Raw genomic sequence first — 17,510 nt, 5'->3', positions numbered from 1 at the left:
TAATTTTTCTGTTTTATATCAATGAAAAACAATATTTATTCTTCTTCGGCGCCTTCGAAATGAATGTGAAATTCAAATGAAAACAAAATGAGGTGTGTCCCCTTTTTTAAATGAGCTGTAAAACTCAAAGTGAAATAATAATTTCACTACAGGTTTGCCAAAAACAATTTCGAACGCAGTACGGGTAGGAAAATTGTTGATAATGTGCGCATTATTCTCTGATTTTCAATGTTTGCGATAACCAATAAGTTTTCAAGGCATTTTCCTATGTGTGCATGTAAATACTAACATTCTTGTTTCAACACATAGCAAAGAACATATAAAACGCAGTTTGAATAGAAAATACCAGAAAAAAAATACAAAAGACTGATCAATCATATTTCATACAAAATCTAGACAGATCACTCCGACCGTTCGAAGTATAAAATAGTTAATATTCTTTTAATTATCTTTCGGTACATTTTTTTGGTCCTGATTTTTTTATTGATCAAAAGCTAATGAAATTTTAGGCAAAGTCAAGAAATTTCAAGTCGATAGGATTACTAAAAGTATATAGTTTTTAAAATTTAAGTCGAAAAAAGTTTGGCCAGACCACTCCGACCGACGGAGGGTTAAAGGAATATGAAAAAATGTCCTGATTATTATGTTGCAGATTATAACAATATATAAAATCTATATTACTATATTAAGTTTTGTTACATAGGACTATATTGAAGTTTTTATACAGATACATCATAAATATTATCTAGTTTTTGCTAATCTAATTTTAAAAAAACTGCTTTTATTGAAGTTTTTCAAAATATTAAAGAAAATGTTCAGAAACATCCTGAATATAATATAACAAATTTATAAAATTTGTAACATTGCTTTGTGAATTTATTTTAAAAAAGTGTATAGGAGCTTACAAGATCGTTTATTTCAAATTGCAGTACATTTTATCTAATTTTGCTAAACTATCTAGAAAGGAATGCACGGAATGAAGTTTACAAGTTATTTAAAAAAATTAAACTAGTTGGTATTGGTATTTAGCCTTGAGGCAAGTTACATGAACTTTCCGCTACGTGTAAATAATCGATTTATCAATAAAAATAAATTAATTTATGAGTGATTAAAAGTATTCCGAGCGGATTCAATTACACATAATTGAAAATGAACGAACATGTTAACTCGGAGTATTTTCTAAAAGCAAATTTCTAAACACAAATCAATAATTTTTTTTTTCGAAGGACATTAATGGTTTAGTATGTTCATTAAGACCAAGTAATCTATCGTTATACCAAGTAAATCGTCTAATTTTAATTTTAACAAACGTCAACAAAACTACTCATTTTCTCAAACTTTGATGAATTTTTAAAATTAAACTACTTGTCGTAAGGCCGTAATATTTCAGTAAGTTCTATAAGACCAGGATATATATGCCAAAAAAAAAGTTCCATAAAAATCGGCTTAAATTTTTTTTCAACAGTTAATTAACGTCGATGAAAGTTCTAATTTTGACAAATGCCAAAAAGACCATACTATTTTTTGCAAACTTTGACGAATGATCTAGAAGACTATGGTATCTACCGTCAAAAACATAATCATAAAAATCGTCGAATTTTTTTTTTTAATTTTATTATCAGGAAACGGCCCGGCCAATCTCTACCAAAAACTAATCAGCACGATTCCCAACCAATATCTTTCGAACGGTTTTTGAATTTTCAAAACCGATTCAGAATTGCGGGCTAAAACGTAGACAATTTTTTTTTCACTTTTTTGCGATTTATAAAGAAACGGCTTGGCCGATCGTAGCACATGACTGACAAACAATATTCCTCATCGAGATACGAGTACATCGCTTTTAAATTTTTGAAATCGGCCCAGCCGTTTTCGAGAAAACGTCGATTTACGGCAAAAAATCTGTTCACATACACGCACACACACATACACACACACACACTTTTTCCATTCCATTCCATTTCCATTTGGTCTCATTCGATTCAGAATGGCTTGAAAGGTCGAGAAAACATAAAATTAGCGAATCGGATTTTTTGATGAAAACATAAAACTCTCCTTTGGGAAGTTAAAAAAATCTCCAAAATGATTCAGAATGACTAAAGCGTATGATCACCGAGTCGGGTTTTCTGTCAAAGCCATTAAATTGTACTTCGAGATGTTATATCTGAAAGTGAAATTATTTATCTCCTGCTATCGCTGCTTCCCGATTTCATATCTCTGGTCTCTGGTGCGCGAACAAAACATGACCTATTATCATAAGTCAAGATGAAGTAGAAGAAGAAGGTCTGGCCAAGAGGAGGGGCGTGTCGCAAAAGAAACTTTTATGATAGAATAGAATTCTTTAGTTAGCAAACAACTACAGTACATATATAAGGCGGCGCGCCACCCTCGGCACATTTGCCGATGACACCATGATCATGGCTACCCACGAAGATCCAGAAATTGCAACACTAAACTTACAGGACCACCTGTTTGAGTTAGAGAAATGGTTAATGAAATGGAAAATAAAGCTAAACACGGATAAAACGCGACATATCACTTTCACTACAAGAAAGAAAAACTGTCTTACTGTATTTATAAACAACGTGGAAATATTGACTTGCACCAGCGTTAAATACTTAGGTTTACATCTGGACCGCAAACTAACATGGAATATTCACATAAAACAAAAAAGGAAGCAAATTATGGATAAATTTAGACAACTCTACTGGCTAATAGGAAGAAAATCAAAAATGTCATACAACAATAAATTACTAATATATAAGTCAGTAATTATACCGATATGGACGTATGGTATTCAACTATGGGGATGTGCAAGCACGTCCAGCATAAAGATTATCCAACGAACTCAAAATAAAATTTTAAGAGCAATAGTTAATGCACCATGGTACGTGTCGAATAATACTATTCATTCAGATTTAAACATACTGACCGTAAAAGAAGTAATTCAGCAAAGAAGCAATTCATACCACATGAAATTAGACCAACATCCAAATCCAGCCATGCAATTGATCAAAAATCATGATCCAACTAGAAGGCTCAAAAGAAAATGGCCAGAAGATCTACTAACTTAATTTAAGCTCTGTTATATTACTAACATAGATTATTCATTAACATAGATATATTATTTACATAAATAATTAACATTGATTTATTTTATAGATTATCTACAGGGGAATCTCTTCAGTGGAAGATACCTCTAAACGTCATACTTAATCACATAGACTCATAGAACTTGTAATTCTGATTGTCTATAATAAATAAAGAAAAAAAAAATATATATATATATAAGGCGGCGCGCGGTACCGGCAATGGCAACGGCAACAGCAAAACAAAAACTTTTTATCGGACTTTGGATGTTTCTCCCGGAGCCAACTCTTTACTCTCTAGTCGCCATGTAAAGCTGGTGGTGGAAACAAATCTAGAATCGGAAGATGTCAAAGTCGATAGTAATTTTTTTTCAATTGACACCAAAATTGGATTAAGCATGTGTATGTGTATATTTGGAGTCGTATTTTTGATCCATCAATGTCTGTTACTCGATATGGACTTGCTTCTATTAAAAATGTTATCTAAATAGCTAAATTTTTATGTGTTAAGTCGATTCTTTACAACTTGCCTTAAGGGTGTATTCTAGTGTAGAAATTCCCAAAAATCGTTTTTAACTTTCCTTAGGATAGTTATAGTAATGGGCCGAAAATCGAAAATGAAAATTTTTCCATTTCTCGACGTTTTGTAGGTTTCTGAACATTGGCAAATCTCAGAAAAAATAGATGCGTGTGTGTATGTGTGTGTGTGTGTGTGTGTGTGTGTTTTGTATGTCCACCATCAACCATCAACCGATTTGAATGGTTTAAAAAACATTTTAATGATCTGAAAAAAATTAAATTTGTAATGATTCGGAGAAGAGGCGATTAGTTTTTGGCAAAGACAGGTCCGCCATTTCGAAGATACAGAGCTAAATGTGCAATAAACGGTAGTTTTTGAGTGAACTAAGCGTCCGATTTGAATTATCTAGAAAACTTTCTGCTTGTATTGACAAAACAATTGCTTTTGAGGATAAAAATTATTACATCTTTTTTTATTTTTTATAAATTTTTTTTGTAATTTTGGATTAAAAATTCGAAAAATTATCCAGTCAAAGCACAGTCTAAGCGGCACTCTGATACAAATGTTTTCGCAAGTGCGTTTAGACTGTTTATGTACTAGAGCACTTTTCCAATTCGAATTTTGTGAAAACTATTGAAAAATGTGAAAATGCCGCCAAGCTAAGCACAGTATAAGTGAAAATGTCACACAGAATTATTTGCAAATGCAATTAGACTGTGACTATAAGGAGCATTTTTTCAATTTTGTGTAAATCAGGCAACTATTTTTTTTAAATTGAATTCGAAATGAAATTTGAAACGATTGTTAATGGAGATAAATAATCTGGAGATAAATTGATTTATGATTTACATTTGATTTGCTCAGATATAACAAGATAGATAATAAAAGTTACAGGATTTATATTAATATATTTGAAAACATTTAAAATTTCTCGAATATTTCATTAGGGAGTTCCAGCAATTTGCCTTAAGGCACGATGCCATACACCACTAGTTTTTCTTTTTTTTTTGTATTTCCAAAGTTCAACTATTTATGAAAGTGTGTAAGAGCGGATTTATACATTATTAAATTATTTTTGGAGATACTTGCTGTTTTTAAAAAAAATCCGAGAAACTCAAAAAAGTATCCAGAAAAATGTTTCCTTTTTCTCGAAAAAGTTTTTTTTTTAACCTAATCCTAGTTTATGCTATTGCGACATCATTCTAGATTAACAATCTTTTTCTTCGATTTCAGATTACTAGGAGAGTTGCAATCGTGGGCAAGGACACGTGTTAATTATAAAAAAATGATAGTAGACACAATTGATTGCTTTTTTAAAATGATTTTAAAATGACCTGAAGTTTTTGCCTCTACACTAGACTACCCCCTTAAATTATCTTGATACATTTTTAACTTAATTATCTGATAAAGTTACCATGCTTCATGTTCATGCGAAAAATGCTCTAATATTATTACGTTCAATAAATGAATGAATTAGGTTTTCGACTACGTCGATAATGAATATTATTTTCGACGGCACTCTGCGATGCCGGAGCAAAGATATTAATCATCCACAAATAAGCTGGTATGAGTTTTCTGCACAATAAAGGTTTCAAATTACATTGAGTTTTGTTTTATAGGAATTCATTATTTACGCGCACTTTGAGTATACAGTCACTCAGTTATAATATGTGTATATATATATATATATATATATATATATATATATACTAGCATACCCAGCCTTGCGTTGCAACGGCCCTTATTAAAATTCGTCTGATTATTAATTCGTCCCTTATTAAAATTTGAATCCGTTTGACAACCAAATTTGAAACCTTTGTTATAGAAAATTCATATCAATCCAAAAATAAATAAAATCGGAATTAAAATTTGAATATGATGGATCAATACTATTGACTAAAGTGTTTTTTTTTTAACTTAAATAATAAATAAACTGAAATAATTAAATATTTGAATAAATGAGTATATTACAAAATGTATAATGAATAACCAAGTGATTTTTATAAATTTGTTATATCTTATTTGGTATTACGTCCTATTTACCTTTAGCTAACATTTTAACATGTTCTACGATGCTTTATTTAGAAATGGTTTCACATACTATTGGTCACATACTATTGAGAACTTTCTATAAGCCTTTAATATTTTCTTTCAAAATTTTCCATGATTAGACACTCATCGATTTCAATGCATTTTTTAAAATTTGTGATTACTTACAAAACGCTTATGATATAAATTTCCGACTATAAATTGATATTCATACTATCCCTGTAACTAACATGGATAAAGTTCTGAGGAATTCGAGTCCAAATTTATGTTTGATTTTTAGCACTTTGAAATTTAATATAATATGATATAATATTCAGTTTTCAATCATGATTTATATTAATTTTGTGATGTTTACCTGAATGAACAACTTAAGCAAATAAAATCTTAATCATAAATCAATTTATTCATAAATTTCCCGGAATATTAACGAACGTCATTTTCGGCATTTGTTTTAAATTCGTAACCGTCCAAATTTATTTAAATTTGATAAATTTTATTATTCTGTATCTTAAATTTGATTTGTAATATAAGTTGGAATAATTAATGTATGTGTTCCTATTTGAATTCGTTAAACATATTAATTCTTTTGACCTGTCAAAATTTTGTTTATAATTAAAGTTAAATTCAATATGTCGCTTTTTCATTCTGATTTATTCTGTTTTGAGGACGTGTTAGTATCCGGACTAATATGTTAAGCAAACCAAATAAATATAAATTATAAATTTATTCATCTAATACATTCCATAGATATTGATAAATAACATTTCACTTTTTTTTTAGTTTACAACTATCAAAATTTATTTAAATCTATAAACGTTATATATTACTATTATTTTGAATATAGCATTTTGCCTAATTTGGATATAACTGTTGGATATATTATAATACATCTGTTCCTTTTTCAATAAGTAAAAATAATATATTTTTAAAATTGTCAATTTTTTTCAGAAATCATAAATCCGTAAATAGTGACATTTGTCATTTTAGTGTTTTGTTTTTTTTTTTAGTAAATTTCTGTCAAAATGTATCTAAATTTATAGAAAATATAAAATAAAATAAATATTTCCTTCTTGGTCGAAATTTAATATAATGTGATATAATATATTTTTCAATAATGTTTTGTATCTACAATATTGACTATAACAAAACTTTGAATAATTAATGTATTTGTTTCTTATTGAAGTCGTCAAAAATTCAATTTTTGTGAACTGTCAAAATTTTGTTTATTAATAATATTAAATTTAATATGTCGTTTTTTTATTGTGATCTATAATGTTTTGAGGAAGTTTTGGTATCCAAACTAATTTCGTAAGCAAATCAAATAAATATAAATTATAAATCTATTTATCTAATAATTTTTATAAATATTGTCAAATGTCAATTCACGTTTTTTTAATGTCAACTTTCATTTAAATTTATAAACATTGACTTTTAATTAGATTTAAAACTATATACAGTGATTTTGAATATAGCATTGCATCTAATTTGGATATAAATGTTGGATATATCTATATATGTACATGTTTTTGAATTATATTTTTGAACTGTCAATTTTTTTTTTCTAATTTTGACACTTGTCATTTTAGTGTTTTGTTTTTTTTTTGGTCATTTTCTGTCAAAATTTTTTGAAATTTATAAAAATTATGCATTTATATTTTAAATTTACTTTTCAAAATTTCCTATAACCTAAGTTGGATATATATGCACACGATGATCCAATAAAATTCAAAATCGGTCCAGTAGTTTGGGCGTCCATCGCGAACCAACATCGTGACACGAGATTTATATATATATAGATTTACATGGTATCCCAGAACTCAACGTCAAGCCGGAAAGAAGTTTTAATATTGGTCGTAACTGTCTTGAACTAAGTTAGAAAAAAATACCTCGCGTTGTTTGGAAGTTATGAGCTTTTAAGTGCAACCTAGAGCTTTGAAGAATTTAAGGATGCTTTTTGGTTATTGCGGTTAAGTTTTATTACTTTTGCACATTCAGGCTTTGAAACCGCGAATATATCATTTCAAGGAACACAGTAAAAAATAATGATACATTTGTCTCAAGTTTTCACGAATTATGATTTTTTGTTGAATTATCAATTCAATATTTTTAAATTTGGTCGACTAATCTTTTTTTAAAAAAAATTGCTAATATAGATTGACAAGTTTCATCAAGAGTTGGCGCATTTTATCAGTATTTATTCATTTATTTATTTATTTATTCATAAGCAATCCGTAATCAATAATAATAGATATTATTTCAGGCTCTTATCAAGCTTATTCATAATTAATATTAAAAGAATAATAACTTTATAATATTCAAAATGGCTTCACAAATTTTGCATCTGAAAAAACAGAGTAAAATGGTAAAATACTTGACAGTTTTATAATAAAACTAGTTGGGTGTATGGCATCGTGCCTTAAGGCAAATTGCTGGAACTTCCCGTAATGTAATGAAATGTTCGAGAAATATTGAATGTTTTCAAATAGATTATTATAAATATTGTAATATTGTCTAATATTTATAAGAATTATATAAACTGAATTGCAAAGTTGAAATTATTTGTTCAAAGTATATTAGAACTTTAGTCAGAATTAAAAATAAAATCTGAATTATTTTCGATATACAAAAAAAAAAATTTTGAAAAAAAAATTGAAAAAAAAGTTGAGACAAATTTTTTTTGTCCAAAATCAATTATTTTGTTAAGACAAGTAGAAAGTACTTTGGATTATTCAAATCAGACGCTTAGTTCTCTCAAAAACTGCCATTTTTGCACATTTAGCTCCGCATCTTCGAAATGGCTGGGCCTGCCTTTGCCAAAATCTGATAAACTAATAAATAATAAATCATTACTAACTCGATTTCCATTTTCTGCACTCTTTGCTCTTTATCTCCGTAACTGCTGGACCTTCCTTTGCCAAAAACTAATCAGCTCTTCTCCCTATCAATAGGAATCGATTGTTTTTTGAACCATTCAAATCGGTTAATCCGTGCGCCCGAAAACGTGACTGGAAATTTGTATCCATACATACATACACACACACACACATCCATTTTTTCTGAGGTATGCCAAAATGTTCAGAAACCTTCAAAACGTCGAGAAATACAAAAATTTTTAATTTCGATTTTTGGACAATTACAATAACTTGTCCCACGGGAAGTTAAAAAATCTAACAACAACACGATAACGGATACACGATAGGATAAATGTTTCTCTCTCGCATATTGTGCCACAGTTCGGCTTGACGTTAAGTTCTGGGGCACCCTGTATATATATATATATATATATATATATATATATAGAATTTGGAAAAAAAAAACAATTTGAAAATGAATTTTATGTTATTATTAACGTTGCTATAAACAGTACAGAAGGATTACGTTGCTCAATATAAAATTAGACAGCATTTCTCTAATTAACAAAATAGGTAAATACTGATGCACAAAAATCAGGAAATTTTATATATGAACTATTAACATTTCAAAAATTTGAAATTCGACAGCAGTTAGCAAAAAAATCCTTTACCTTTACCCCGGTTTGCTTGTTTGTTCGTATGTGTTATTTGATATGGGATTTGCGGTGTATTCCTCGGTCTTGCCCGAATTTCCCGACTTTCCCTTAGTCAATAATAGCTCGACTCCTTTTTGTGCAAACATCGAGAGAGAGAGCGAGTTATTTAAATGTGTTTTCAAAAGATTTACACTCAAGGATATGGTTTTTATGTGGACTCGAGGAAAAGTTTTTACTCGAGCTCGCCGCCACCGCCATCGGATGTCCCATGCAGGAAACCGCCAGACTTGACAAAGGGGCCAAGCTTGGGCCAGTAATGGGAAACCTAGCTTCGGCATACCAGTATTGGGCCAGGCTTGGGCCGGGCTACTTAACCCAGCCTCGGCCATGCCAACGATTACCCAGACTTGGGCCAAGACTGGCTAACCCAGCCTTGGCCATGCCAAAGATGAACCATACTTGGGCCACGACTGGCTAACCCAGCCTTGGCCGTTCAATGATTACCCAGACTTGGGCCAAGACTGGGTAACCCAGCCTTGGCCATGTCAAAGATTAACCATACTTGGGCCACGACTGGCTAACCCAGCCTTGGCCGTTCAATGATTATCCATGCTTGGTCCAAGACTGGCTAACCCAGCCTTGGCCGTTCAATGATTATCCATGCTTGGTCCAAGACTGGGTAGCCCAGCCTTGGCCATGCCAATGATTACCCAGACTTGGGCCACGACTGGCTAACCCAGCCTTCGCCGTTCAATGATTATCCAAGCTTGGTCCAAGACTGGGTAGCCCAGCCTTGGCCATGCCAATGATTACCCAGACTTGGACCTAGATTGTCGTACGTTCGGTTATTTACGGCATGATTCGAGTATTTTGGTTTAACGCTCAGTCGTCAGCCATACTTGGCTGTTGTAAACGGCTTATAGTATCGATGCTCAGTCTGTAAACTACGCTTATACATCGTGTGTTATGCAGTCCGTCAATTTTTCACGACTAGTCTCGAAGTCATATTTGTTTTTATTATTGATTGCCGTTTAAAGTAATCTCGTCTAAAGAGTTCAAAGGTGGCGTGCGTTAAATAAAAAAAACAAAAGTTTTAAATAAAGAAACTAATCCAATTATTAGCAGGAAAGGTGTCAATAATCAAATGAGTGCTAACAATCAGTTTTAAAAATGAGGATAATGATCTTAGTGATACAGACTCGTGTAATCTACGAGAATTTAATAATAACTTGGATAACGTCTCCTTCTTTATTAAAGTTAATTGTTTAAATTTAATTAAACATGTAATCAGTGGCGGCGCTAGACCACGCGTGGGCGTCGGCGAAATTCGTTTGCGAGGCCCCCCTTTTTTACCAGTTGCAAGTTGACTAGGGGTGCATGGCATCTTGCCTTACGGCAAATTGCTGATACTTTTCGTGCCATAATTTAAATTTTGGAAAAGCTATAAAAAATTTGAAAAGTGAGAGAAATTGAATTTTATTTAATTCGAAATATTTTGTTGAAGATTTCGAATTGCTTTTTTTCAAAGCAATCACGTTGCGTTAGCTGTGTTGTGCCATCTGACATTTATGTTCACCGTCCCGAACATACTCTTCTTTTATCTATGGTCCTGAAGCTTGAAAGGACAGATGTCATTGCTCTGGCAACCCTGTACACGAGGCTTTGGGAAGGACACTCATGACTGCTATGGCAACCCAGGACGTCAGGTTATTGGAAAGAGGAAGCCGACTAACTCTCTCTGATTTGGACCGCCATAAGATACACATCGTTAACAAGAATTATTAATTTCAACTCTATATTTTTATTTTGTGAATAAACCATGTTATAAAGATTGCTAAGTGTTTCAACTATTCTGAACTAAATGTATATTTATTAATTTCTACGCTAATGGTACAACAGCTGCTTAGAGATGAAATATCGAAGCGCGTAAATGCCGCGTTGCAGTCTAACGGTTATTATAATACATTGGTACGGAACGCGTAGTAATGTAAACAAAATTTGTACTTATTAAAATCTTTATAAAATATCTGATAATTTGATGTGCATATGTCTATTGATCATTTTTGTTCGCCAAATGGCTTTTTTCTACTACTTTTATTGCATCTCCAAAACCGCTAGACCTGCCTTCCTAAAAATGTAATCAGTTTGGCATTTTTTGCCCTGTATTTTTGGAACGTCTTAATATATAAAATGTAAAGACATATGAAATTTTTCATTTTCGATTTTTTTGCGATTACTATAACTGTAAATGATATTGATTTTTAATCAGATAAATACACCAATTGAAATAGACAAAAGTTATACAAGTTAAAATAAACAAACTCTTCAGCAAAAATGGTTTGTTCTCCAGCTATTAGAAAAACACTGAAATTAAATAATTATTCCGAAGAAGTTTGTTTTTTCCAAATCATTTGATTAGCAAACATTTTGTTTTTTCGATCATCAAGTAATTCTGAAGACAAAATGAAAATATAATGAAAATGTGTTAAATAAATCGTAGTTCCATAAAATGTATGTTAGATGAGACTATAATTTTTATCTCTATACGAAGTTTTTTTGAATAAAGATTTTTACAATAAATTACGAAGAAACGGTACGGCCGATCTTTACGAAAAACTATTCAGCACGATCGCCAACTGTAAACTTTCGAAACTTTTCGTTTTTAATTTTCAAAATTGGTTCAGAAATGTCTAAATGTCGTTTTTTTAAGAATCTTTAATTTTTTGTCGACGATGTCGGAGCGGAACAACCAATTTAAATGATTTAAAAAACATTCGATTCGTGTTGGAAAATTGTCAAAGGCAGGTTCAGCGGTTTCGGAGAGGCAAAAAAATTCTAAAAGGTTATCAATTTGGTGATGCAGTTTTTGAAAAAAACTGATCATCCCAATAGAATGATTCAAAAAATATATTGCTTGTGTTGACGGTGTGAAACCATGATTATTTTTAAATTAAGAGTTTTTAGTATTATCTAATTGATAAATTTTTATTGATCATTGATTATTTTCATTCCTCGAATATTTAATTACTGTTTGGATACGTTAAGATACCAACTCGTATTTATTCCAAGAAGAACAATATTTTCAAGTGCTCACATAAGAAATACACAAATATAAACAATCATAGAATTAGCACGGGCGAAGTTGTTTAGATTAATCTACACTGTTGACAGACGATATTAGATAGCGTCTATAAAATATAAGACAGTAATATGATAGTGCCCGTAAATCATTAATCACCTTCTTTACTCGCACATTAGTATAAAAATTAACTAAACTTTAAATAATTAAAAATTTTCCGGGGCCTTTTGCGAGGCCGTCGGCAGTCACCTAGCGCCGCTACTGCATATAATAAAAAGTATATGATAAAATAACTTTTACGTATTAAATACTTCAAAATTCAATATTAGTTAAATCTTTAAACTTTTCTATAAATTCCATATTTTTTCTGACTCGATTTATCTAATGTTCACTAATCTCAAACTAATAATATACCAAAAGTAATATAGAAGTAATATCGCGTTTGTAAAAAAAACATCACGATATATATTCTATTAGTAGCGCAAAAACGTTTATATCGTTGTAAGATATTATCACAAACATAATTAAAACTTTTATGTTTAGTATGTTTTGATAATATTTTGGCAATTTAATATTGATTTGTTAAATAAAATTTCAACCTGACAAACTTTGTTTATAAAAATAAATTATATCATAGATATATTTGTTCCGTCACGTTCTAATTTCAATATTATTTAAACAAATTAAATAAAATGCAAAGGTGTATTAAATGTGTACCAGTGGCGAAATAATTTTAAGAATAGAAGACGCGTGCTTAGAGGCTTGTGCCTCTGACGCTTTGAGACGCCGCTACGGGCGGCACTTAGGCCGACATCCGACGAAAGTGTGATATTGCTTCAGTCAGTTATTTGTGATATTGAGTTTTAGTGGATCGGTCAAAGATGTTCATAAAATAATGGAAAATGTATAAAACAAAAAGTTCAGCTGCAATACAGTGGGTTTGGACGTAAAATAAAAGGCGAGGAAAAAAGTTTTAGAGAAACTGAACCTTACAAAATTATGGTAAGTTATTGTTTTATTTAAATATTTGTTTATTAACTATTATTATTATTGTTGTTGTTTATTATTGTTTCAGAATTCATTATGACAAAATATCAATCGTTACCGAATAATAGACAGAGAAGGTGGTGGACATGCTCAGCGGACGTAATTTAATTACGTATTATTAATAATAAAATTTAACTAATTTAACTATAAATATAAATAAAAAGTAAGTTATTGTCAATGTGTATCTACTATTATTAGTATTACTGACTTCCCGTAAATCGAAATGGATTTTTTTTGCGTATCTTTACATTTCAGGGCTTCGGAACATTTTGGCATACCTAGAAAAAATGGATGTGTGGGTGTTTGTATGTATGTGTGGATACAATTTTTCGTCAAATTTGAATCATCCAAAAAACAAAGTTTTTGGCAAAGGCAGGTCCTATCGTTTTGGATATACGAAGATAAAAGTGCAAAAAATGGCAGAAAGGAAAAAGAATTCTTTTTTGTGGTTCTTTTGAAAGGAAAAAGAATTTTAATTATAACTAAAATTCTGAACACCTCTTATATTAAATTTTAATATTAGACAATGTCCGTTTTAATTCCGATTATTTAAGTTCAATAAACGTCATTGTCCAATTCATAAGCTCTTACATTTTTGTCTATAGAATAAAATAATTTAATTTGCATTCCGGAAACCGAGCCCGGCCCAGTCGTGGCAATTAAGGATGGCGCTGTCATGGCAAATAACCATGGCCCAGTCGTGGTAATCGAGCCTAGCCCAAGCCTGGCTTAGTCATGGCAACCAAGCCTGGCCCATCGTTATCACTCCAGATTTCTACCAATGCTGGGCCAAGCTTAGCTTACAAGCTTGGCCCAGAGTTGTACATAGTTGGGCCAAGCCTGGGCCAAGTCTGGGCCCGTGGTACTTTCCCGTATGGGGTACTCCGAGAATTATTCGGGATCAAGGGCGATATTCGATAATGTTCGGTAAATAATGGACAGGGAATTGATGGAAAAGTAACAAGTTGCGAACAAATGTCCCGTGAAAATTGCTCCGGGCGGAGCACTAACGATGATATTAATAATAATGTAAAATTATATATGTGCAGAATTATTATGGCCCGTGTAATAATGATTAAATTTCCTACAAATATCTCTGTCATTCCTTTTCTCTCGCGAGAGAGAAGAGTGTCTCTCGTCCGCGTATTTGTTTGCCGAAGTGATTTATGCTGGAAGCGATCGATTTACGTGCCCCAACTTTTGCTGACAAATAAATTGAAGAATTCCGGAGAAAAATTATTAGTTTCGGTCGTGCTTAAGCATTGCTTGTAGAGCCAAAGCACGAGGCAGAAATTGATGTGATCAAGGATAAAAAGGCAAGAGCAAAATTGATATTAACATTAGATACAAGTTTATATGTACATGTAAAAGAAACAAAAACCTCAGCCCAGCTATGGTCAAAATTAAAGGCGATGTATAGTGATTCAGGCTTCACTCGAAGGATTAATCTCTTAAGGACATTAATTTCTACTAGATTAATTAATTGTGAATCCATGAGCTCATATGTCAATCAAATAATAGAAACAGGGCAGAGATTGAGGGGAACGGGATTTAACATTGATGATGAGTGGATAGGCTCTTTGCTCTTGGCAGGATTGCCGGAAAAGTTTTCGCCGATGATTATGGCGATTGAGTATTCCGGTATAGCCATTACAACGGACACAATAAAAACGAAGCTGCTGGATATAGGCAACGATGTTGCAGTTAATAATGATGAGAGCGCCTTTGTAGCAAAACAAAATGGCAGGTACAAGCAGCGCCAAGTTTCAAACTCCAACAATTTTGATACTAAAAAGGAAGTTAGGTGTTTTAAATGCAAAAGACTTGGTCATTATAAAAATAAATGTCGTTTCAATAATGTGAATAATGAGCCTGATAAAAATGAATTTAACAGAGTTTTTTCAACTGGTAGTTTATAATAAAACAGATTGGTATGTTGATTCTGGAGCCAGTATTCATCTTGTGAATGACAATAACAATTTAAGAGAATACAACAAGAACCTGATGTGCAGGAAGTAAGGACAGCTAACAATATGCAATTGAAGGTAGTGTCTTGTGGCAGCGTTTCTCTTAGGACAGCGGTTTATGGTCAAGTTTATGATGTTGAAGTACAGGATGCTCATTATGTACCACAATTGTCAGCAAATTTATTATCTGTTAGCGCTCTTACCAGAAAGGGTAACAGGGTTGTTTTCAATGATAATAAATGCAAAATTTATAGCAAAAATAACACTTTGGTTGCAGTGGCGGTACTTACAGGTGGAGTATATAAACTCATGATAAATAATATTAATTGTTTGTTAGTTACAGATCCTAAGTCAGGAAATTATGGCATAGACGGTTAGGACATATAAATAAAACAGATTTGTTGTAAATTGAGTAAAGGCTTGGTGAAAGGACTCACCATATCCGAGAAGGCAACATCAGACATAAATAATTGTATAGTTTGTTGTGAAGGAAAGCAAACTAGATTGCCATTCAAACACAAAGGTTCAAGAGCAGTAAAAGTTCTGGAATTAGTTCAGTCTGATGTTTGCGGTCCAATGGAACAGTTATCTATAGGTGGTTCGCGATATTTCTTGAGTTTTCAAGATGACTATTCAAAGATGTGTTTTGTTTATTTTTTAAAGTCAAAGTCAAAATGAAGTTCTTCGTTGCTTCAAAGAGTTTAGGGCTGTCGTTGAAAAGCAACAGGGTATGCCAATTAAAACACTAAGAACTGATAACGGTGGCGAATATTGTAATAAAGTATTTCATGAGTATTTGAGAAGAAAATATTTGAAAGAAAATGGTAATTCATCAAAGAACAAATCCATATACACCTGAACAAAATGGGATTGCTGAAAGACTAAATCGGACTTTGGTAGAAAAGGCCAGATGTCTAATATTTGATGGTCAGTTAGATAAAAAGTTCTGGGCAGAGGCTGTTAATACAGCAGCATATTGAAGAACAGAAGTGTAACAAGTGATCTAACAAAAACACCTTTTGAATTATGGTGGAAGAAAAAACCTGATGTTAGTCACATTAGATATTTGGAAGCGTTGTAATGGATCATGTACCGAAGCAGAAAAGATCAAAACGGGACAGAAAATCTGTTAGAAAGATTTTGATCGGATATGCAGACAACGTAAAGGATATAGATTTTGATCCAGTCACAAATAAAATTTCCACAGTAGAAATGTAGTTATTATGGAAACTATTGACGACGAGCCTAGCAAGAACCCAATAGAACCAGTAGAGAACAGTGTTTCAGTGGGGGTTAATGAAATGCAGCCTGTAACTGAAGAAAAGGATCAAAATGCTGGCAGTGATCATGAACAAAATATTATAGAAATACGAAAGTCTGAAAGAACAAGAAAGAAGAAAACGTTTGATGATTATGTCACATACGCGTGTAACAACTTTCCAATGGAAGAACCAAAACAATTAAGGAAGCAATGTCAAGACCAGACAAGCAATATTGGATGGACGCTATAGCTGAAGAATTAAAATCTTTCGAGGAAAATAAGGCCTGGGAGTTAGTGAATATGCCAGAAAACTGTAGTATAGTGGACTGCAAGTGGGTTTTTAAACGAAAAGTAGATACTGAAAACCAAGTACGATATAGAGCTCGGTTGGTAGCTCGAGGTTTCACTCAACAGTATGGTGTAGATTATGATGAGACTTTTTCTCCAGTCGTTAGGCATTCACCTTAAGATTATTAATGGCTTTATCAGTGAGATTAGGATTAAGCATAACGCATTTAGACGTCACAACAGCTTTTCTGAATGGACATTTGAAAGAATTGGTATATATGAAGAAACCAGATGGCTATAGAGATAACAGTAGCAAAGTATTGAAATTAAAAAAGCTGTATATGGTTTTGAAACAATCGTCTCGAGTTGGTATCAAAAGGTTGAGACAGTTTTACTTGGGCTGGGTTACAGAAAATCTAAGTATGAACCATGCATGTTTATAAAAGGTAATAATAATACTATGACTGTAATAGCATTGTATGTTGATGATTTTTTCGTTTTTTCAAATGATATAGCTGAAAATAGTAAATTGAAGACCGAATTGAATTTAAAGTTCAAAATCAAAGATTTAGGTAAAGCCAAATGTTGCTTAGGAATCAGGATCAATTATGAAAAAGATGGTAGTATAATATTGGATCAGGAGAGGTATATAGATCAACTACTAAATAAATTCAATATGCAAGATTGCAAACAAGCAGGTACACC

At 31.9% G+C, this 17,510-nt stretch overlaps 1 protein-coding gene across 1 annotated transcript; it reads left to right on the top strand.

The window, feature by feature from the left end:
- Positions 1 to 16,479: 16,479 nt before the first annotated feature.
- On the top strand, positions 16,480 to 16,985 carry LOC113380660 (uncharacterized mitochondrial protein AtMg00820-like). Its single transcript, XM_026619818.1, has 2 exons — positions 16,480 to 16,658; positions 16,706 to 16,985. The coding sequence occupies exons 1-2, from the start codon at positions 16,480 to 16,482 to the stop codon at positions 16,983 to 16,985; spliced, it is 459 nt and encodes a 152-aa protein (XP_026475603.1).
- The last annotated feature ends 525 nt before the right edge of the window (positions 16,986 to 17,510 follow it).

Source organism: Ctenocephalides felis, unplaced genomic scaffold, assembly GCF_003426905.1.
Source record: "Ctenocephalides felis isolate EL2017-DRISC unplaced genomic scaffold, ASM342690v1 CF-g0.4_SCAFFOLD_02296, whole genome shotgun sequence".
Taxonomy (NCBI): domain Eukaryota; kingdom Metazoa; phylum Arthropoda; class Insecta; order Siphonaptera; family Pulicidae; genus Ctenocephalides; species Ctenocephalides felis.
The sequence above is the reverse complement of the archived record's forward strand: the minus strand, read 5'-3'. Positions and strand labels throughout refer to the sequence as shown.